This window comes from Giraffa tippelskirchi, chromosome 6 (genome assembly GCF_054371585.1).
Source record: "Giraffa tippelskirchi isolate mGirTip1 chromosome 6, T2T-mGirTip1v1.2.pri, whole genome shotgun sequence".
NCBI lineage: Eukaryota > Metazoa > Chordata > Mammalia > Artiodactyla > Giraffidae > Giraffa > Giraffa tippelskirchi.
Window position 1 is genome coordinate 125027959 of NC_137280.1, and position 17456 is coordinate 125045414.

A 17456-nucleotide genomic window follows, 5' to 3' on the forward strand; every position below is an offset into this window, starting at 1 on the left:
GGGAAAACTGTCTCCAAGTCCAGATTTCAACGATCCACATAATAGGATAGACTCCATATTGACCGGAAAGCTGGGTAAAATTGACTGAAGATATACTTACAGAAGGGGAGACTGGTCATGAATGTTGGCAGGCGAGCTATCCCTTAAAACTGACAGTCTCACCTCAGAGATCCCTTTATCTGCAATGGTGTTTTCTTGGCGAGGAGGCTTCGAAGCTCGGCGCCTGCTACTCTCGATTTTGCTCCTCGCAGCCTGGGAGTCGGGGAGCGGCCAGGTCCATTACTCGGTTCCCGAGGAGGCCAAACACGGCACCTTCGTGGGCCGCATCGCTCAGGACCTGGGACTGGAGCTGGCGGAGCTGGTGCCCCGCCTGTTCCGGGTGGCATCCAAAGGCCGCGCGGACCTTCTGGAGGTAAATCTGCAGAATGGCATTTTGTTTGTGAATTCTCGGATCGACCGGGAGGAGCTGTGCGGGCGGAGCGCGGAGTGCAGCATCCACCTGGAGGTGATCGTGGACCGGCCGCTGCAGGTGTTCCATGTGGAGGTGGAGGTGAAGGACATTAACGACAACCCGCCAGTATTCAAAGGAGAACAAAAGGTACTTATTTCTGAATCTGCTCCTTTGGAGTCTCGTTTTCCTCTAGAGGGCGCTTCTGATGTGGATATCGGCCTAAACTCTCTTCTGACCTATAGGTTAAGTCTAAATGAGTATTTTACTCTTAAACTAAAAACGAAAACCGACAAAAGTATATTGCCTGAACTCATTCTTCGGAAGTCATTGGATAGAGAAGAAATACCAGAACTTAACATGTTGTTGACCGCTCTGGATGGCGGTAAACCCCAGCTAACAGGATCTGTTCAGATTCAGATAACCATCCTGGATGTTAATGACAATGCTCCTGAGTTTGATAAGCCTGGCTATAAAGTGGTGCTGTTTGAAAATGTCCCAAACGGCACCAGAGTCATTCAACTAAACGCTTCTGATCTAGACAAAGGACCAAACAGAGAAATTTCCTATGAAATCAGAATGATTCTGCCACTGAGTGAGAAATGTATGTTTTTAATAAATCCAGAAACAGGTGAAATTAGAATTTACGGGAAACTGGATTTTGAAGAGAATAATGAGTATGAAATCCAAGTTAACGCCATTGATAAAGGGATTCCGCCCATGGCTGGTCATTGCACGGTGCTGGTGGAAGTTCTTGACCTGAATGACAATACCCCTGAGGTAATGATCACTTCGCTGTTGCTCCCAGTGCGGGAGGACGCTCAGGTGGGCACTGTCATTGCCTTGATCAGCGTGTCCGACTGTGACACCGGCGCCAATGGGCAGGTGACCTGCTCACTCACACCACACCATGTCCCCTTCAAGCTGGTGTCCACCTTCAAGAATTACTATTCGCTAGTGCTGGACAGCTCCCTGGACCGCGAAAGTGCGTCGAACTATGAGGTAGTGGTGACAGCGAGGGATGGCGGGTCACCTTCTCTGTCGGCCATGGCCAGCGTGTCCGTGGAGGTGGCCGACGTGAACGACAATGCGCCCGCGTTCGCGCAGCCCGAGTACACCGTGTTCGTGAAGGAGAACAACCCGCCCGGCTGCCACATCTTCACCGTGTCGGCGCGAGACTCGGACGAGCAGGAGAATGCGCTGGTGTCCTACTCGCTGGTGGAGCGGCGGGTGGGCGAGCGCGCGCTGTCGAGCTACGTGTCGGTGCACGCGGAGAGCGGCAAGGTGTACGCGCTGCAGCCGCTGGACCACGAGGAGCTGGAGCTGCTGCAGTTCCAGGTGAGCGCGCGCGACGCGGGCGTGCCGCCCCTAGGCAGCAACGTGACGCTGCAGGTGTTCGTGCTGGACGAGAACGACAACGCGCCTGCGCTGCTGCCGCCCGGGCCTGGCGGAGGACCCAGCGCGCTGAGCCAGGTGGTGTCGAGGTCCGTGGGCGCGGGCCACGTGGTGGCGAAGGTGCGCGCGGTGGACGCGGACTCGGGCTACAACGCGTGGCTGTCGTACGAGCTGCAGCCGGCGGCGGGCGGCGCGCGCAGCCCGTTCCGCGTGGGGCTGTACACCGGCGAGATCAGCACGACGCGCGCCCTGGACGAGGCGGACGCGCCGCGCCAGCGCCTGCTGGTGCTGGTGAAGGACCACGGCGAGCCGGCGCTGACGGCCACGGCCACCGTGCTGCTGTCGCTGGAGGACAGCGGCCAGGCGCCCAAGGCCTCTTCGCGGGCGTTGTCTGGTGCAGCTGGCGCAGAGACGGCGTTAGTGGATGTGAACGTGTACCTAATCATCGCTATCTGCGCGGTGTCCAGCCTGTTGGTGCTCACGCTGCTGCTGTACATGGCGCTGCGGTGCTCGGCGCCGCCCAGCGAGGGTGCGTGCGGGCCCGTGAAGCCCAGGCTGGTGTGCTCCAGCGCGGTGGGGAGCTGGTCTTACTCGCAGGAGAGACGACAGAGGGTGTGCTCTGGGGAGGGGCCGTCCAAGACCGACCTCATTGCCTTCAGTCCCTGTCTTCCAGCTTCTGGAGAAGATTGTTTAAATCCTCCCAGTGAAGTAAGTTCTTGACTTGATATCATTTAAGTATGTTAGTCATTTTGTAGTTTTCATGTATTAGCCCAAATTTTCAAGCATTCAGTTCAGTTCAGTCCAGTCCAACTCTTGTCGACCCCATGGATGCCAGGCTTTCCTGTCCATCACCAGCTCCCAGAGCTTGCTCAAACTTATGCCCATTGAGTCCGTGATGCCATCCAACCATTTCATTCTCTGTGGTCCCCTTCTCATTCTGCCTTCAATCTTTCCCAGCATTCCAATTTATCTTTTCCAATTATTTTCAGCATTTCAAGCATTAATTATTTGGAGATGATAAAATGGAGGCCATGGATAACCAGGTTTAGTTCCCTGGCTCTATAATTTTTCATATTATCTATGAATTTCTAGCCTTGAAAGAATAAGTACATTTGAGTAAAAACTGTCTAAGTTCTGATAAATTTATTTTTAATTTGTACTCAATTTCATAATTAAATGAAATTTGCAAGGTTAGTGTAGAGAGTTCCCAGATATCATAAACTAGATTCCTTTACTGCTCTTTACATGCGTAGACTTGTAAAATAGTCTTCTTGATCACCAATCTAGTTGCAGTACAATCCACTCTCAAGTATTATAACAATAATAAAAATTGTTATCAATTCTAAAATGAGTAATTTATGTTATTGCTCCCATGGAGTACCTTCTTTCTTTCCATTGTGACTGGCTACAGTACTGTGAATCTTCTAAAAGTGTGTTTTACATCTTGTAATTTTCTTCCACACAAAGCCTTTCCAGAGTGTTTTTTAGTGTGAGGGAAAGAAGTAAGTAAAGAGGGAGATACTGAAAATCAGACAGGCAGAGAAGGAATGAAGATGAAGATGAAAAATATGAATGAGAATAGAGAAAAAAATTAAGACAGTAGGGTTGGTCTTAAAAGTGGCACAATTTTTCCTTAGTAGTGAATGAATAATAGAGAATATAAAGAGAAATGTCAACATAAGAAGAGAGCCATTGAGTTTGTATTTGATGACTTATCTTTCTGGGTAAGTCATCTGAGAACCTCATGGTTGGATGAGGTTGGGAATTCGAGAAAAAAGAAGAAAGTATGGAAGAATCTCTATGGGCAGGAATTATGAATTCACTTGAGGGGTCAATTGAGGTAAAGGTGAGCATAAACTTGTAGAGAATATAGTTATGTTAAGTGGCTAATGAACTGAGGAGTTCAATAGAAAACATGGAGAAAATGAATAGTTAGGCTGTGTATTGAAAGCTAAAGAAAACGTTAAGGAGGGGTGATATAAGAAGATATGTACCTATAGGGTATCTGAAAGGGAATGTTTTATTTTATTTTTTAAACTTTTAATTTGTGTTGGAGTATAGCCAATAAACAATGTTGCGATAGTTTCGGGTAGACAGCAAAGGGATTCAGTTATACATACACATGTATCCTTTCCCCCCCCCAAACTCCCCTCCCATCCAGGCTGCCACATAATATTGAGCGGAATTCCCTGAGCTGTGCATTAGGTTCTTGTTGGTTATCCAGTTTAAATATTGCAGTGTGTACATGTCAATAGCAAACTCCTGAACTATTGGAAAGGCGTGTTTTAAATGGTTGACTGTGTAGTCTAGGTTAGGTGGAGAGGTAAAAAAGACAAGGTAGGGCCTGATAGACAAGAACAATTACAATCAAGAAACTATTCCCATTATAAAAGTAAAGGTGTGTTAATAAAAGTAATAGAGCAATGAGGAGAATGATGGCGAGAGAATATCAAATACTCACATTTTCAGAGGGGAGCAAAGGTTCAGAAATGAACCCAACTCTTATTTCCTGCAGAGTTGGGCACAAAACAGGCAAGAGAGTTATGGAGCTATACTCTTTCTTTCCTAGCCCTATTGGCATGGAACTTGGTGACTTGGTAAAGATAAAAGTAAGATTCCCTCCCTTTCTTCCTTGCTAGAGGTGTGTTAACATCTGTATCTACTTGTTGTTACTTGGAATATCAGAGTCAACTTAAATGCTAGTAGGAAATTCCCCAGTAATGGTATAAGATAGGGAGAAAGAAAAGGGAAGTTTAACCTACTGGTAGTAATTTCATTTTTAACAAATACATGAGATACTAGTTCTTGGCATGTTTTATAGAAAGAAAATCCAGGGCTTCAAAGTATTGTTATATCTAAATGGTCAATATTGTGTGTTTATGTACATACACACTCACATACAAACTCATATTTACATTGATGGGTATTTTCTTCCAATACAAATATTTTATCCAAATTCACAGTCATGTTTCGGGGAACTTAAAAATATTGTATTTATTTAAAATCTGGTATATCAATTACCGAATTTTCCATGTTCATTTATTTCATTCTTATATGATTCGTTGTTTCTGTTTGGAGTCAAGGGAGTTGTGTGAGTAGGTCTCAAAAATATTACAGGAAAAGGACAGTCCCACCAAAACCTACAAAGCTATGAAGAACTAGAGTCTGATTTCCAAAAGCGAATGTGGACTACTACCTCTTTTTACAAATTCTTCACCACGTTTTACACATGCAAAAATGTTTTTGTGGAAAGATGGAACTCATCAACCGATTTAAACTATAAGCCAATGCTGAACAGAATACAGTGATTTACTGTTGCTGGAGAGAAAAAACATTTAATCTTCCAATACGTAGTTGCAGTGAAAAATGTCATGAAATGCAAGAAGGAAAAAAACAAACCCCTATTATGAACTGAGTCGTTATCACACTTACACATTCATGCGCATGGTGTCGCTCTTCACTGAAAACAATTCCGCGAAGAAAGCGCCTCCGCTCCTTCCTTCTTGGAGAAAATTGGACAGATAGTGGAAAACCTCCGCGAATCGTCCGGCAATAGAAGGCCGTAAAATTAGACCTTGAGGGGCATTTGAAGTAAGGTAGCCTATAGACTTCAGATATCTCTGAAGGCTTTTGAGTGTACCATGCTGTTTTCCTGGAGAGAAGGCCCAGGAGCTCGGCTTTTGCTGCTCTCGCTTCTGCTCCTCGCAGCCTGGGAGTCGGGGAGCGGCCAGGTCCATTACTCGGTTCCCGAGGAGGCCAAACACGGCACCTTCGTGGGCCGCATCGCTCAGGACCTGGGACTGGAGCTGGCGGAGCTGGTGCCCCGCCAGTTCCGGGTGGCATCCAAAGGCCGCGCGGACCTTCTGGAGGTAAATCTACAGAATGGCATTTTGTTTGTGAATTCTCGGATCGACCGGGAGGAGCTGTGCGGGCGGAGCGGGGAGTGCAGCATCCACCTGGAGGTGATCGTGGACCGGCCGCTGCAGGTGTTCCATGTGGAGGTGGAAATTACAGATATTAACGACAACCCGCCTGTGTTCCCAGAAAGTGAAAAAAGAATAATCATTGCTGAATCTAGACCTCCGGAAACTCGGTTCCCGCTAGATGGCGCATCTGATGCAGATATTGGAGTAAACTCCGCCTTGACGTACCGAGTCCATCCCAACGATTATTTCACGTTGGACACACAAAACAGTCGTAAACAAACGTCTTCGTTATCACTTGTGTTAAGGAAATCACTGGACAGAGAGGAAATTCAGGAACATAGTTTATTATTGACAGCTAGTGATGGAGGTAAACCCGAGTTGACCAGCACAGTTCAGCTGCTGATTACAATCCTGGATGTGAATGACAACGCACCAGAATTTGACCAATTAATTTATAAAGTGAGAATGTTAGAGAACTCATTTAATGGCTCATTAGTGATCAAACTAAATGCCACAGACCCTGATGATGGTACAAATGCAGACATAACCTACTCATTTAGAAGACCTGTATCATCTGCAATATTATATGCGTTTTACATAAATCCCGACAGCGGAGAAATTAGGACAAAAGGTAAATTGGATTTCGAAGAAAATAAATTGTATGAAATATCCGTGGAAGCGATTGACAAGGGGAATATTCCAATGGCGGGTCATTGTACCATTTTGGTGGAAATAGTAGATATAAATGACAATGTTCCAGAAGTTACCATCACTTCTTTGGCTCTTCCGGTGCGAGAGGACGCTCAGGTGGGCACTGTCATCGCCTTGATCAGCGTGTCCGACCGTGATTCCGGCGCCAACGGGCAGGTGACCTGCTCCCTGATGCCCCATAACCCATTCAAGTTGGTGTCCACCTTCAAGAATTACTATTCACTAGTGCTGGACAACCCCTTGAACCGCGAGAGCGTGGCGAATTATGAGGTGGTGGTGACTGCGAGGGATGGGGGCTCGCCTTCGCTGTCGGCCACAGCCAGCTTGTCCGTGGAGGTGGCCGACGTGAACGACAATGCGCCCGCGTTCCCACAGCCCGAGTACACGGTGTTCGTGAAGGAGAACAACCCGCCCGGCTGCCACATCTTCACCGTGTCGGCGCGAGACGCGGACGCGCAGGAGAACGCGCTGGTGTCCTACTCGCTGGTGGAGCGGCGGGTGGGCGAGCGTGCGCTGTCGAGCTACGTGTCGGTGCACGCGGAGAGCGGCAAGGTGTACGCGCTGCAGCCGCTGGACCACGAGGAGCTGGAGCTGCTGCAGTTCCAGGTGAGCGCGCGCGACGCGGGCGTGCCGCCCCTGGGCAGCAACGTGACGCTGCAGGTGTTCGTGCTGGACGAGAACGACAACGCGCCTGCGCTGCTGCCGCCCGGGCCTGGCGGAGGACCCAGCGCGCTGAGCCAGGTGGTGTCGAGGTCCGTGGGCGCGGGCCACGTGGTGGCGAAGGTGCGCGCGGTGGACGCGGACTCGGGCTACAACGCGTGGCTGTCGTACGAGCTGCAGCCGGCGGCGGGCGGCGCGCGCAGCCCGTTCCGCGTGGGGCTGTACACCGGCGAGATCAGCACGACGCGCGCCCTGGACGAGGCGGACGCGCCGCGCCAGCGCCTGCTGGTGCTGGTGAAGGACCACGGCGAGCCGGCGCTGACGGCCACGGCCACCGTGCTGCTGTCGCTGGAGGACAGCGGCCAGGCGCCCAAGGCCTCTTCGCGGGCGTTGTCTGGTGCAGCTGGCGCAGAGACGGCGTTAGTGGATGTGAACGTGTACCTGATCATCGCCATTTGCGCGGTGTCCAGCCTGTTGGTGCTCACGCTGCTGCTGTACACGGTGCTGCGGTGCTCGGCGCCGCCCAGTGAGGGCGTGTGCGGGCCCGTGAAGCCCAGGCTGGTGTGCTCCAGCGCGGGGGGGAGCTGGTCTTACTCGAAGGAGAGGCGACAGAGGGTGTGCTCTGGCGAGGGGCCGCCCAAGACCGATCTCATGGCCTTCAGCCCCAGTCTTCCTCCTTGTTCTGCAGAGGGACCAGGTGAAATAGAAGCAGAATTAGAGCAGTTGAAAAAGGTGAGGTCATATTTTAAATTTTCTTTCTGTTTTAGCCATCATCACAGTTTTTTAAGATTCTTCAATCTCAGTTTTAAGGTCATTCTTTAATTTGGTCGTCATTATGGTGTTTAATGAATGTTACTGACATGAGTTCCATTAATCTTCAAATTAAGGATTAGTAAAAAACCATAGTATTGGTCGTAATGCTAGTTATTTGCTTTTGTTGAATTCTTGATAGTTTAAAAATATTTATTGTCTACATAAGCATTTTTCAAGAAACTCCACATTGTGAGTACTTAAGTATCTAGAAAACCATAATTAAACATTTTTAAATCTGTGTCTTTAAAATTTATAGATATACCCACATACAGATTTTGTTGTGAATGGGGCCATAAGTTTTTACATAAAGTTTTTTTTAAAGGTGCATTTTTCTTACTTCGTAAAGAATCTTTTTTGTTTGTTTCCTCATTATTTTCCTCTGGCGCATCACCATTCCCCTGTCTGTATCCAATCTGAAAAATCTTATGATTTTCTTTAACATTTTTATTTGCAGTTACATAATTATTCATATACACGCATACACCTGGTGGGTTTCTGTTAATGTTTCTTTTGGAAATTTCGTTAGCATAGATACTGCATTTTACATTTCACAGTCACCAGTACTTTGTGGAAATCCCTGATTCATTTAATAGCTGTGTAGTACTCTATAGTGTGGATGTACCATTTATATGATATCACATATCATTTATCAGTTATTCACCAGTTGATGAGTACTTTGTATTTTTTTTGCCCTCATAAACCATGCTGTAATATCATTTTACATATTCCTAAAATATTTGTGCCTTTATTTGTATAAAATTCATTTTCAGATATTGATGAATCTAAGAGTATGAGTAATTTTAATTTAAATGTATGTTTCTAGATTACTTTCCCAAAATTTTGAATTTCTTTTTATCTCCACCAACAAGTTTGAGCACTCTCCCTTTTATCTTTAAAAGCAATAGAAGTCTTACATTCTGCCAATGTGATATGTATAAAACGGTATCTTTGTTACTTTAATTTTAATTTCTGTATAGCTTTGAGCATAATGTCATAGGCATTTGGTTTTCATTGATTTGTCAGTTAAATTTTTTGGTTGCTTTTCAATTTGGGAAAGTTCTCTGTCAATAATTAGCTTTTATCTCCTATCTATATCACAGATATTTTTCCTCCTATATATTGATTTGTTTAGGGTATATTTTGCCATATAAAAGTATTTTTAAAATTTATCTGTTTCCTGTTATGGATTTTAAAGTGTCTTAAGTTTATTTAGGGATATCTTCCCAAGTTTTATATGAACATTCATTAATTAAATTCATTTAAAACATTTAAATTTAATTTAATTAAAATTTGAAGTATAAATGCTATTAGTTTCAGATGTACAATGTGGTGATTCAATATTTGTGTATATTGTGAAATGATCACCACAATAAATCTCGTTAGCATTCATCACTATACATAGTTACAAAAGTTTTTTCTTCAATGAGAACCTTTAAGATCCTTTCTTTAGCATCTTTCAAATATATAATACAGCATTATTAGCTATTATCACCATACTGTGCATTATATCACTAGGACTTATTTATTTTATAACTATCAGTTTGTCCTTTTTGACCACCTTCACGCATTGCACCCACCCCTTGCATCTGGCAACCACTAATTTGTTCTCTATATCTATGAGTTTGTTAGATTCCGCATAAGTGAGATCATTTTTTCTTAATGTAGGCATTTATTACAATAAACCTCCCTCTTAGCATTGCTTTTGCTGTATTTCATAAGTTTTTTAAAAATATGATTTTATTTATTTATTTATTTATTTTGGGCTGTGTTGGGTCTTTGTTGCATGTTGGCTTCTGATTGTGATGGCTTCTCCTGTTGTGGAGCATGGGCTCTAGGCATGGTGGCTTCAGTAGCTTCAGTAGTTGTGGTGCAGGGGCTTTAGTTGCTCTGCAGCTTGTGGGATCTTTCCAGATCAAGGATTGAACCCTAATCTCCTGTATTGGCACATCGATTCTTTACAACTGAGCTACCAGGGAAGCCCACCTCATAAGTTTTGATATGTTGTGTTTTCCTGTTCGCTTGTTTCAAGATATTTTTGAATTTTCCTTTGATTTCATCTTTGATCCATTGGTTTCCAGGAATGTGTTGTTTAATTTCCACATATTTAACCATTGTGGTTGGAAAAGATAATTCATATAATTTCAGTCTTTTAAAATTTGCTTACCCTTGATTTGGATCTAATATCTGATCTATCCTGGAGAATGTGCCATGTGTGCTTGAGAAGAACGTATATTCTGCTGCCCTTGGATGGAATGTTCTACATGTATATCTGTTAGGTACACTGGATATAAAGTATAGTTCAAGTTCAATGTTTTTTCATTGATTTTCTTTCTGGATAATCCATCCATTGATGAAAGTGGATATTGTAATGTTGTCTATCATTCCCGTCACTTCTTCAGATCTGCTAGTATTTGTTTTTATATTTATGTGCTCTGATGTTAGGTACATATGTATTTATGATTGTTTTATCTTCTTGATGACATGACCATTTTATCAGTTTTAGTGACCTTTTTTGTCTTTTGTTACAGTTTTCTACTTAAAGTTGATTTTGTCTGGCATAAGTATAGTTAACTCTGCCCTCTCTTTTGGTTTCCATTTTCATGGAATGTCTTTTCCCATATCTGCACTTTGAGCCTGTGTATTAGCTGAAGTGAATGTTTTGGACACAGCTTGTAGTTGTGTCTTTTTTTTTTTTTTTTAACATTTTCAGCCATTCTGTGCCCTTTGGATAATTTAATCCACTTACATTTAAAGTAATTCTATATACACAATGGAATATTACTCAGCCATTAAAAAAATACATTTGAATCGGTTCTACTGAGATGGATGAAACTGGAGCCCATTATACAGAGTGAAGTAAGCCAGAAAGAAAAACAACAATACAGTATACTAATGCATATATATGGAATTTGAAAGATGGTAACGATAACCCTATATGCGAGACAGAATAAGAGACAAAGATGCATAGAACAATTTTATGGACTCTGAGGGAGAAGGTGAGGGTGGAACGTTTTGGGAGAATAGCATTGAAACATGTATATTATCGTATGTGAAACAGAACACCATTCCATGTTCGACGCATGAGACAAGGGCTCAGGGCCGGGGCAATGGGATGACCCAGAGGGATGGGATGGGGAGGGAGGTGGGTGGGGGGTCCAGGAAGGGGAACACATGTAAACCCATGGCTGATTCATGTCAATGTATGGCAAAAACTATTACAATATTGTAAAGTAATTAGCCCCCAACTAAAATAAATCAATTTATTAAAAAAATAAATAAAGTAATTCTTGATAAGTAAAAACTTACTATTGCCATCTTGTTCATTGTTTTCTGGTTGTTTTATTGCTCCTTTGTTCTTTTCTTCCTCTCTTGCTATCTTCTTTTGTGAACTGATGATTTTCCATTGGGGTATACTTTGATTCCCTTTTATCTTGTGTGTATGTGTATACTGTAGTATTTTGTTTGTTTTGTAGTTACCCTGTGGCTTACTTGAAATATCTTACAGATAAAACAGTTTATTTTAAGCTGATAACTTTGATCATATAAAAAAACTCTACTCTTTTTCCTCTCCACTTACTTTATGTTTCTGTTGCCATAATTGACATCTTTTTTATATTCTGTGCCATAAACAAATTATTGTAGCTATATTTATTTTTAACACCTTTGTTTTATAACCCTTATACTAGAGTTAAATGGTTATCACACCATCATATTACAGTATTAGATTATTCTGAGTCTGACTATATACTTACCTTTACCAGTGTATCGTGTATTTTCATATGGTTTCATGTTATTAGTTAGCTGCCTTTCATTTCAGTTTGAAGAACTTCTTTCAGCATTTCTTATAAGGCACATCTAATAGTAGGTGATGAACTCCCTCAGCTTTTGTTTGTTTGGGAAAGTCTTTATCTCATCTTCATTTCTGAGGGTCAGCTTTGTAGGGTAAAGTTTTCATGGTTGTCATTTTTTCTTTTAGCTCTTTGAATATATCCTCCCATTCTTTCCTGGCATACAATGCTTCTGCTGCAATATCTGCTGATAGCCTTATGAGAGTTGTCTTGTATAAGATAAATTTTTTTTCTTGTTGCTTTAAAAATTCTCTTTTATTCTTTGATTTTATACAGTTTTATTATAATTTGTCTTGAAGAAGATTGTCTTGCATTGAAAATTTGAGGTAACCTATCGGCTTCATGAACTTGGATGTCCAAACCCCTCTCCAGGTTTGGGAAATTCTCACCATTCTTTCTTTATTTTTTTAAAAAAGTATTTATTTATTTATTTTTGGCTGTGCTAGGTCTTAGTTGCTCTGTGGGCTTTTCTCTAGTTGTGGTGAGTGGAGGCTACTCTCTAGTTGCAGTATGTGGGCTTCTCATTACAGTGGTTTCTCTAGTTGTGGAGCACAGGCTCCAAGTGCGTGGGCTTCAGTAGTTGCAGCTTGTGGACTCTAGAGTGTGGGCTCAATAGTTGTGGCACACAGGCTTAGTTGCTCCGAGGCATGTGGAATCTTCTCAGACCAAGGATCAAATCTGTGTCACCTACATTGGCAGGCGGATTCTTATCCACTGCACCACCAGGGAAGTCCCTGTTATTTCTTTATATATGCTTTGTACCCTTTTCTCTTTCTCTTTTCTGAGACTCCAATGATTATTTCTTTTAATGATGTCCCTTAAGTCCCATCATCCTTCTTCGTTCTTTTCCATATTTTTTTTCTTTTTACATCTCTTTATCAAATATTTTAAAATGATCTGTCTTGCTCCTTTTACTGTCTTTCTGTAGCATTTCGATTTTTCTGGTTCTACAGCAGCAAGCTACTCTTGCTTGTTTTCAGAGGCCATTAGGCATCTAAACTATGGTGGTTCCCTGACAGTTTAAAGTCAAGTGAGACAGATACTAGTTCCTTGAGCAACCCTCCAAAACCCAGAAGGGCTGGATTCACGCCCTTTCTCCCTCCTTCCTAAAGGAGATAGCCGCCTTTTTGCTAGCAGCTAAGTTGCTTATTCTTCACGGCTCCCAGGCACCCAAACTATGCCAGTTCCGTCAGTTCTCTGAGTAGGGCAATATATAGAAACTAGTCCCTCATGAAGTTGTCCAAGAAGCTGAAACATTGGACACATGCTCTACTCTTCTCTTTCCCCTTGAAGGTGGGAGAGTGAACCAGTGTGTTTTTTCCTGGTGCTGAGCTATGGCAACTTCTGGGAGGGGCTAATTTGAGTAAAGTAAAATCATTCTTCTTATTTGTTCCAATTCAGCTGTTTAAGTTTTAAACTCATTTGGGTACTCCAACTTCTTAACTTGATTATGGAATTCTTGTAAGGGTTTTCATTACACATATCATTACTACTTAGTATTTTTGTGGGAGAATTGGGGCTGGGACTTTCTATTCTGACAGCAAGGAGCAAATGTCTTTTAATTTCATGGCTGCAGATTTTGGAGCCCAAGAAAATAAAATGGGCTTCTCTGATGGCTCAGACAGTAAAGAATCTCCTGCCTGCAATGCAGGAGACCTGAGTTCTATCCCTGGGTCAGAAAGATCTTTTGGAGAAGGGAATGGCTATCTCCTCCAGTATCCTTGCCTGAAGAATTATGTGGACAGAGGGGCTTGGTGGGCTATAGTCCATGGAGTTGCAAAGAGTCAGACGTGACTAATAGCCACATTACAAGATAGTAAATAAGGTTCCCTGTGCTATACAGTAGATCCTTGTTGTTTATCTGTTTTATATACAGTAGTGTATATCTGTTAACGCCAAACTCCTAATTTATCCCTGCCTTTCCCCTTTGGTGACCGTAAGTTTGTATTCTGTGTGAGAATGTTTTTGTTTTGTGAATAAGTTCATTTGTATCATTTTTTTAGATTCCACATTTAAGTGGTATCATATGATGTTTGTCTTTTTCTAAGACATACTTACTTCACTTAGTATGACAATTTCTACGTCCATTCATGTTGCTGCAAATAGCATTATTTTATTACTTTTCTTGGCTGAGTAAGTAACATTCCACTGTGTATATTTACACCACCTTTTATTTATCCATTAATCTGTTGATGAATACTTAAGTTGTTGATGAACACTCAAACTGCTGCACAATTGCACTCATCTCACACACTAGCAAAGTAATACTCAAAATTCTCCAAGTCAGGCTTCAACAATACGTGAACTGTGAACTTCCAGATGTTCAAGCTGGATTTAGAAAAGACAGAGGAACCAGAGATCAAATTGCCAACATCCGTTGGATCATTGAAAAAGCAAGAGAGTTCCAAAAAAAAAATCTACTTCTGCTTTATTGACTATGTGAAAGCCTTTGACTGTGTGTATCACAACCAACTGTGAAAAATTCTTAAAGAGATGGGAATAACAGACCACCTGACCTGCCTGCTGAGAAATCCATATGCAGGTCAAGAAGCAACAGTTAGAACTGAACATGGAACAACAGACTAGTTCCAAATTGGGAAAGGAGTACGTCAAGGCTGTATATTGTCACCCTGCTTTTTTAACTTATATGCAGAGTGGTGGTGGTGGTGGTCGTTTAGTTGCTAAGTCATGTCCAACTCTTGCGACCCCATGGACTGTAGCCTGTCAGACTCATCTGTCCATGGGATTCTCCAGGGAAGAATACTGGAGTGGATTGCCATTTCCTTCTCCAGGGGATCTTCCTGACCCAGAAATTGAACCCAGGTCTCCTGCATTGCAGGCAGATTCTTTACTGACTGAGTTATGAGTCAGCATGCATTATGTGTAACAGCATGCATTATATGCAGAATACATCATGAGAAATGCTGGACTGGATGAAGCACAAGCTGGAATCAAGATTGCCAGGAGAAATATCAATAACCGCAGATATGCAGATGGCACCACCCTTATGGCAGAAAGTGAAGAACTAAAGAGTCTCTTGATGAAAGTGAAAGAGGAGAGTGAAAAAGTTGGCTTAAAATTCAACATTCAGAAAACTAAGATCATGGCATCGGGTTCCATCACTTCATGGCAAATAGAAGGGGAAGCAATGGAAACAGTGGTAGACTTTCTTTTTAGGGGGCTCCAAAATCACTGCAGATGGTGACTGCAGTCATGTAATTAAAAGACGCTTGCTCCTTGGAAGAAAAGTTATGACCAACCTAGACAGCATATTAAAAAAACAGAGACATTACTTTGCCAACAAAGGTCTGTCTAGGCAAAGCTATGGTTTTTCCAGTAGTCATGTATAGATGTGAGAGTTGGACTATAAAGAAAACTGAGCGCCAAAGAATTGATGCTTTTGAACTGTGGTGTTGGAGAAGACTCTTGGGAGTCCCTTGGACTGCAAGGAGATCCAACCAGTCCATCCTAAAGGAAATAAGTCCTGAATATTCATTGGAAGGACTGATGCTGAAGCTGAAACTCCAATACTTTGGCCACCTGATGCGAAGAGCTGACTCATTGGAAAAGACCCTGATGCTGGGAAAGATTGAAGGCAGGAGAAGGAGATGACAGAGGATGAGATGGTTGGGTGGCATCACCAGCTCAATGGACCTGAGTTTGAGCAAGCTCCGGAAGTTGGTGATGGACAGGGAGGCCTGGCCTGCTGCAGTCCATAGGGTTGCAAAGAGTTGGAAATGACTGAATGACTGAACTGAACTGAACACTCAAGTTGCTTCCATATCTTGGCTGTTGTGAATAGTGCCACTATGAACATTGGGATATATATCTTTTCAAATTAGAGCTTTTGTCCTTTTTGGATATATGCCCAAGAGTGGGATTAATGGATCATATGGTGTGGTCACTCACCTAGAGCTAGAAATCCTGGAGTGTGAAGTCAAGTGGGCCTTAGGAAGCATTACTTTGAGCAAAGCTAGTGGAGGTGATGGAATTCCAGCGGAACTATTTAAAATTCTAAAAGATGATGCTGTTAAAGTGCTGCACTCAGTATGTCAGTAAATTTGTAAAGCTCAGCAGTGGCCACAGAAGTGGAAAAGGTCAGTTCTCATTCAAATCCCAAAGAAGGGCAATGCAAAAGAATGTTCAAACTGCTGTACAACTGCACTCATTTCACATAGTGTAAAAGCAAGGTTATACTCAAAATCCTTCAAGCTGGGTTTCAGCAGTACGTGAACTGAGAAATTCCAGATGAACAAGCAGGGTTTCTAAAAGGCAGAGGCACCAGAGATCAAATTACCAAATCTGTTGGATCATGAAGAAAGCAAGGGAATTCCAAAAAAACTGTCTGCTTCTGCTTCATTGACTACACTAAAGCCTTTGACTGTGTGGATCACAAAAAACTGTGGAAAATTCTTAAAGAAATGGGAGTATCAGACCACCATACCTGTCTCCTGAAAAACCTGTGTGCAGGTCAAGAAGCAACAGTTAGAACCAGACATGGAACAACTGACTGGTTCAAAACTGGGAAAGGAGTATGACTAAGCTGTGAATTGTCACCCTGCTTATATTTAATTTATATGCAGAGTACATCATGTGAAGTGCTGAGCTGGATGTATCACAAGCTGAAATCAAGATTGTGGGGAGAAATATCAACAACCTCAGATATGCAGATGATACCACTCTAATGGCAGAAACTGAGCAGAAACTAAAGAGCCTTTTGATGAGGGTGAAAGAGGAGATTGAAAGAGTTGACTTAAACCTCAACTTTAAAAAAACTAAGATCATGGCATCCAGTTTCATTACTTCATGGCAAATAGAAAGGGAAAAAGTGGAAACTGACAGATTTAATTTTCTTGGGCTCCAAAATCACTGTAGGCAGTGACTGCAGCCATGAAATTAAAAGACACTTGCTCCTTGGAAGAAAAACTATAACAAATCTAGATAGCATATTAAAAAGCAGAGATATCACCTTGCCAACAAAATTCTGTATAGTCAAAGCTATGGTTTTTCCATAGTAGTCATGTATGAATGTGATGAAAGCTGGATCATAAAGAAGGTTGAGCAGTGAAGAATTGATGCCTTTGAATTGTGCTGCTGTAGAATACTCTTGAGAGTCCCTTGGACTGCAAGATCAAACCAGTCAATCCTGAAGGAAATCAACCCTGAATGTTCATTGGAAGGGCTGAAGCTGAAGCTCCAGTACTTTGGCCACCTGATGCAAAAAGCTGACTCATTGAAAAAGACCCCGATGCTGGGAAAGATTGAAGGCAAAAGGAGAAGAGAGCAGCAAAGGATGAGATGGTTGGATGGAATCACTGACTCAATGGACATGAGTTTGAGCAAACTCCAGGAGATAGTGGAGGGCAGAGGAGCCTGATGTGCTGCAATCCATGGGATTGCAAAACGTTGGACACGACTTAGGGACTGAACAACAACAACAATAGTTGCTGTATAACAAAACAACAATGACAATAGTAACTCTGTGTTTAGTTAAACTAAACCTCCATATTGTTTACCTTAATGGCTACACCAGTTTTCATTCCCACCAACATTGTAGGAAGGTTCCCTTTTATCCACATTCTCCCCAGCATTTAGTATTTGTAGACTTTTTGATGATGGTTATTCTGCCCAGTGTAAGGTGATGTTTCTTTGTAA

At 42.8% G+C, this 17456-nt stretch overlaps 2 protein-coding genes across 2 annotated transcripts; both read left to right on the forward strand.

Moving 5' to 3' along the window:
• Positions 1–184: 184 nt before the first annotated feature.
• LOC145510274 (protocadherin alpha-12-like) lies at positions 185–3627 on the forward strand. Its single transcript, XM_081501060.1, has one exon. It carries the CDS (start codon positions 185–187, stop codon positions 2561–2563), a length of 2379 nt encoding a protein of 792 aa, XP_081357186.1. The 3' UTR covers positions 2564–3627.
• Positions 1693–7962, forward strand: LOC145510917 (protocadherin alpha-13-like). The gene is made up of 2 exons (XM_081503096.1): positions 1693–2551; positions 4922–7962. Exon 2 carries the CDS (start codon positions 5485–5487, stop codon positions 7960–7962), a length of 2478 nt encoding a protein of 825 aa, XP_081359222.1. The 5' UTR covers positions 1693–2551; positions 4922–5484.
• The last annotated feature ends 9494 nt before the right edge of the window (positions 7963–17456 follow it).

Coding starts and splice junctions, on each gene's coding strand:
- LOC145510274 (XM_081501060.1), top strand. CDS start 185: ATGGTGTTTTCTTGGCGAGGAGGCTTCGAAGCTCGGCGCCTGCTACTC.
- LOC145510917 (XM_081503096.1), top strand. CDS start 5,485: ATGCTGTTTTCCTGGAGAGAAGGCCCAGGAGCTCGGCTTTTGCTGCTC.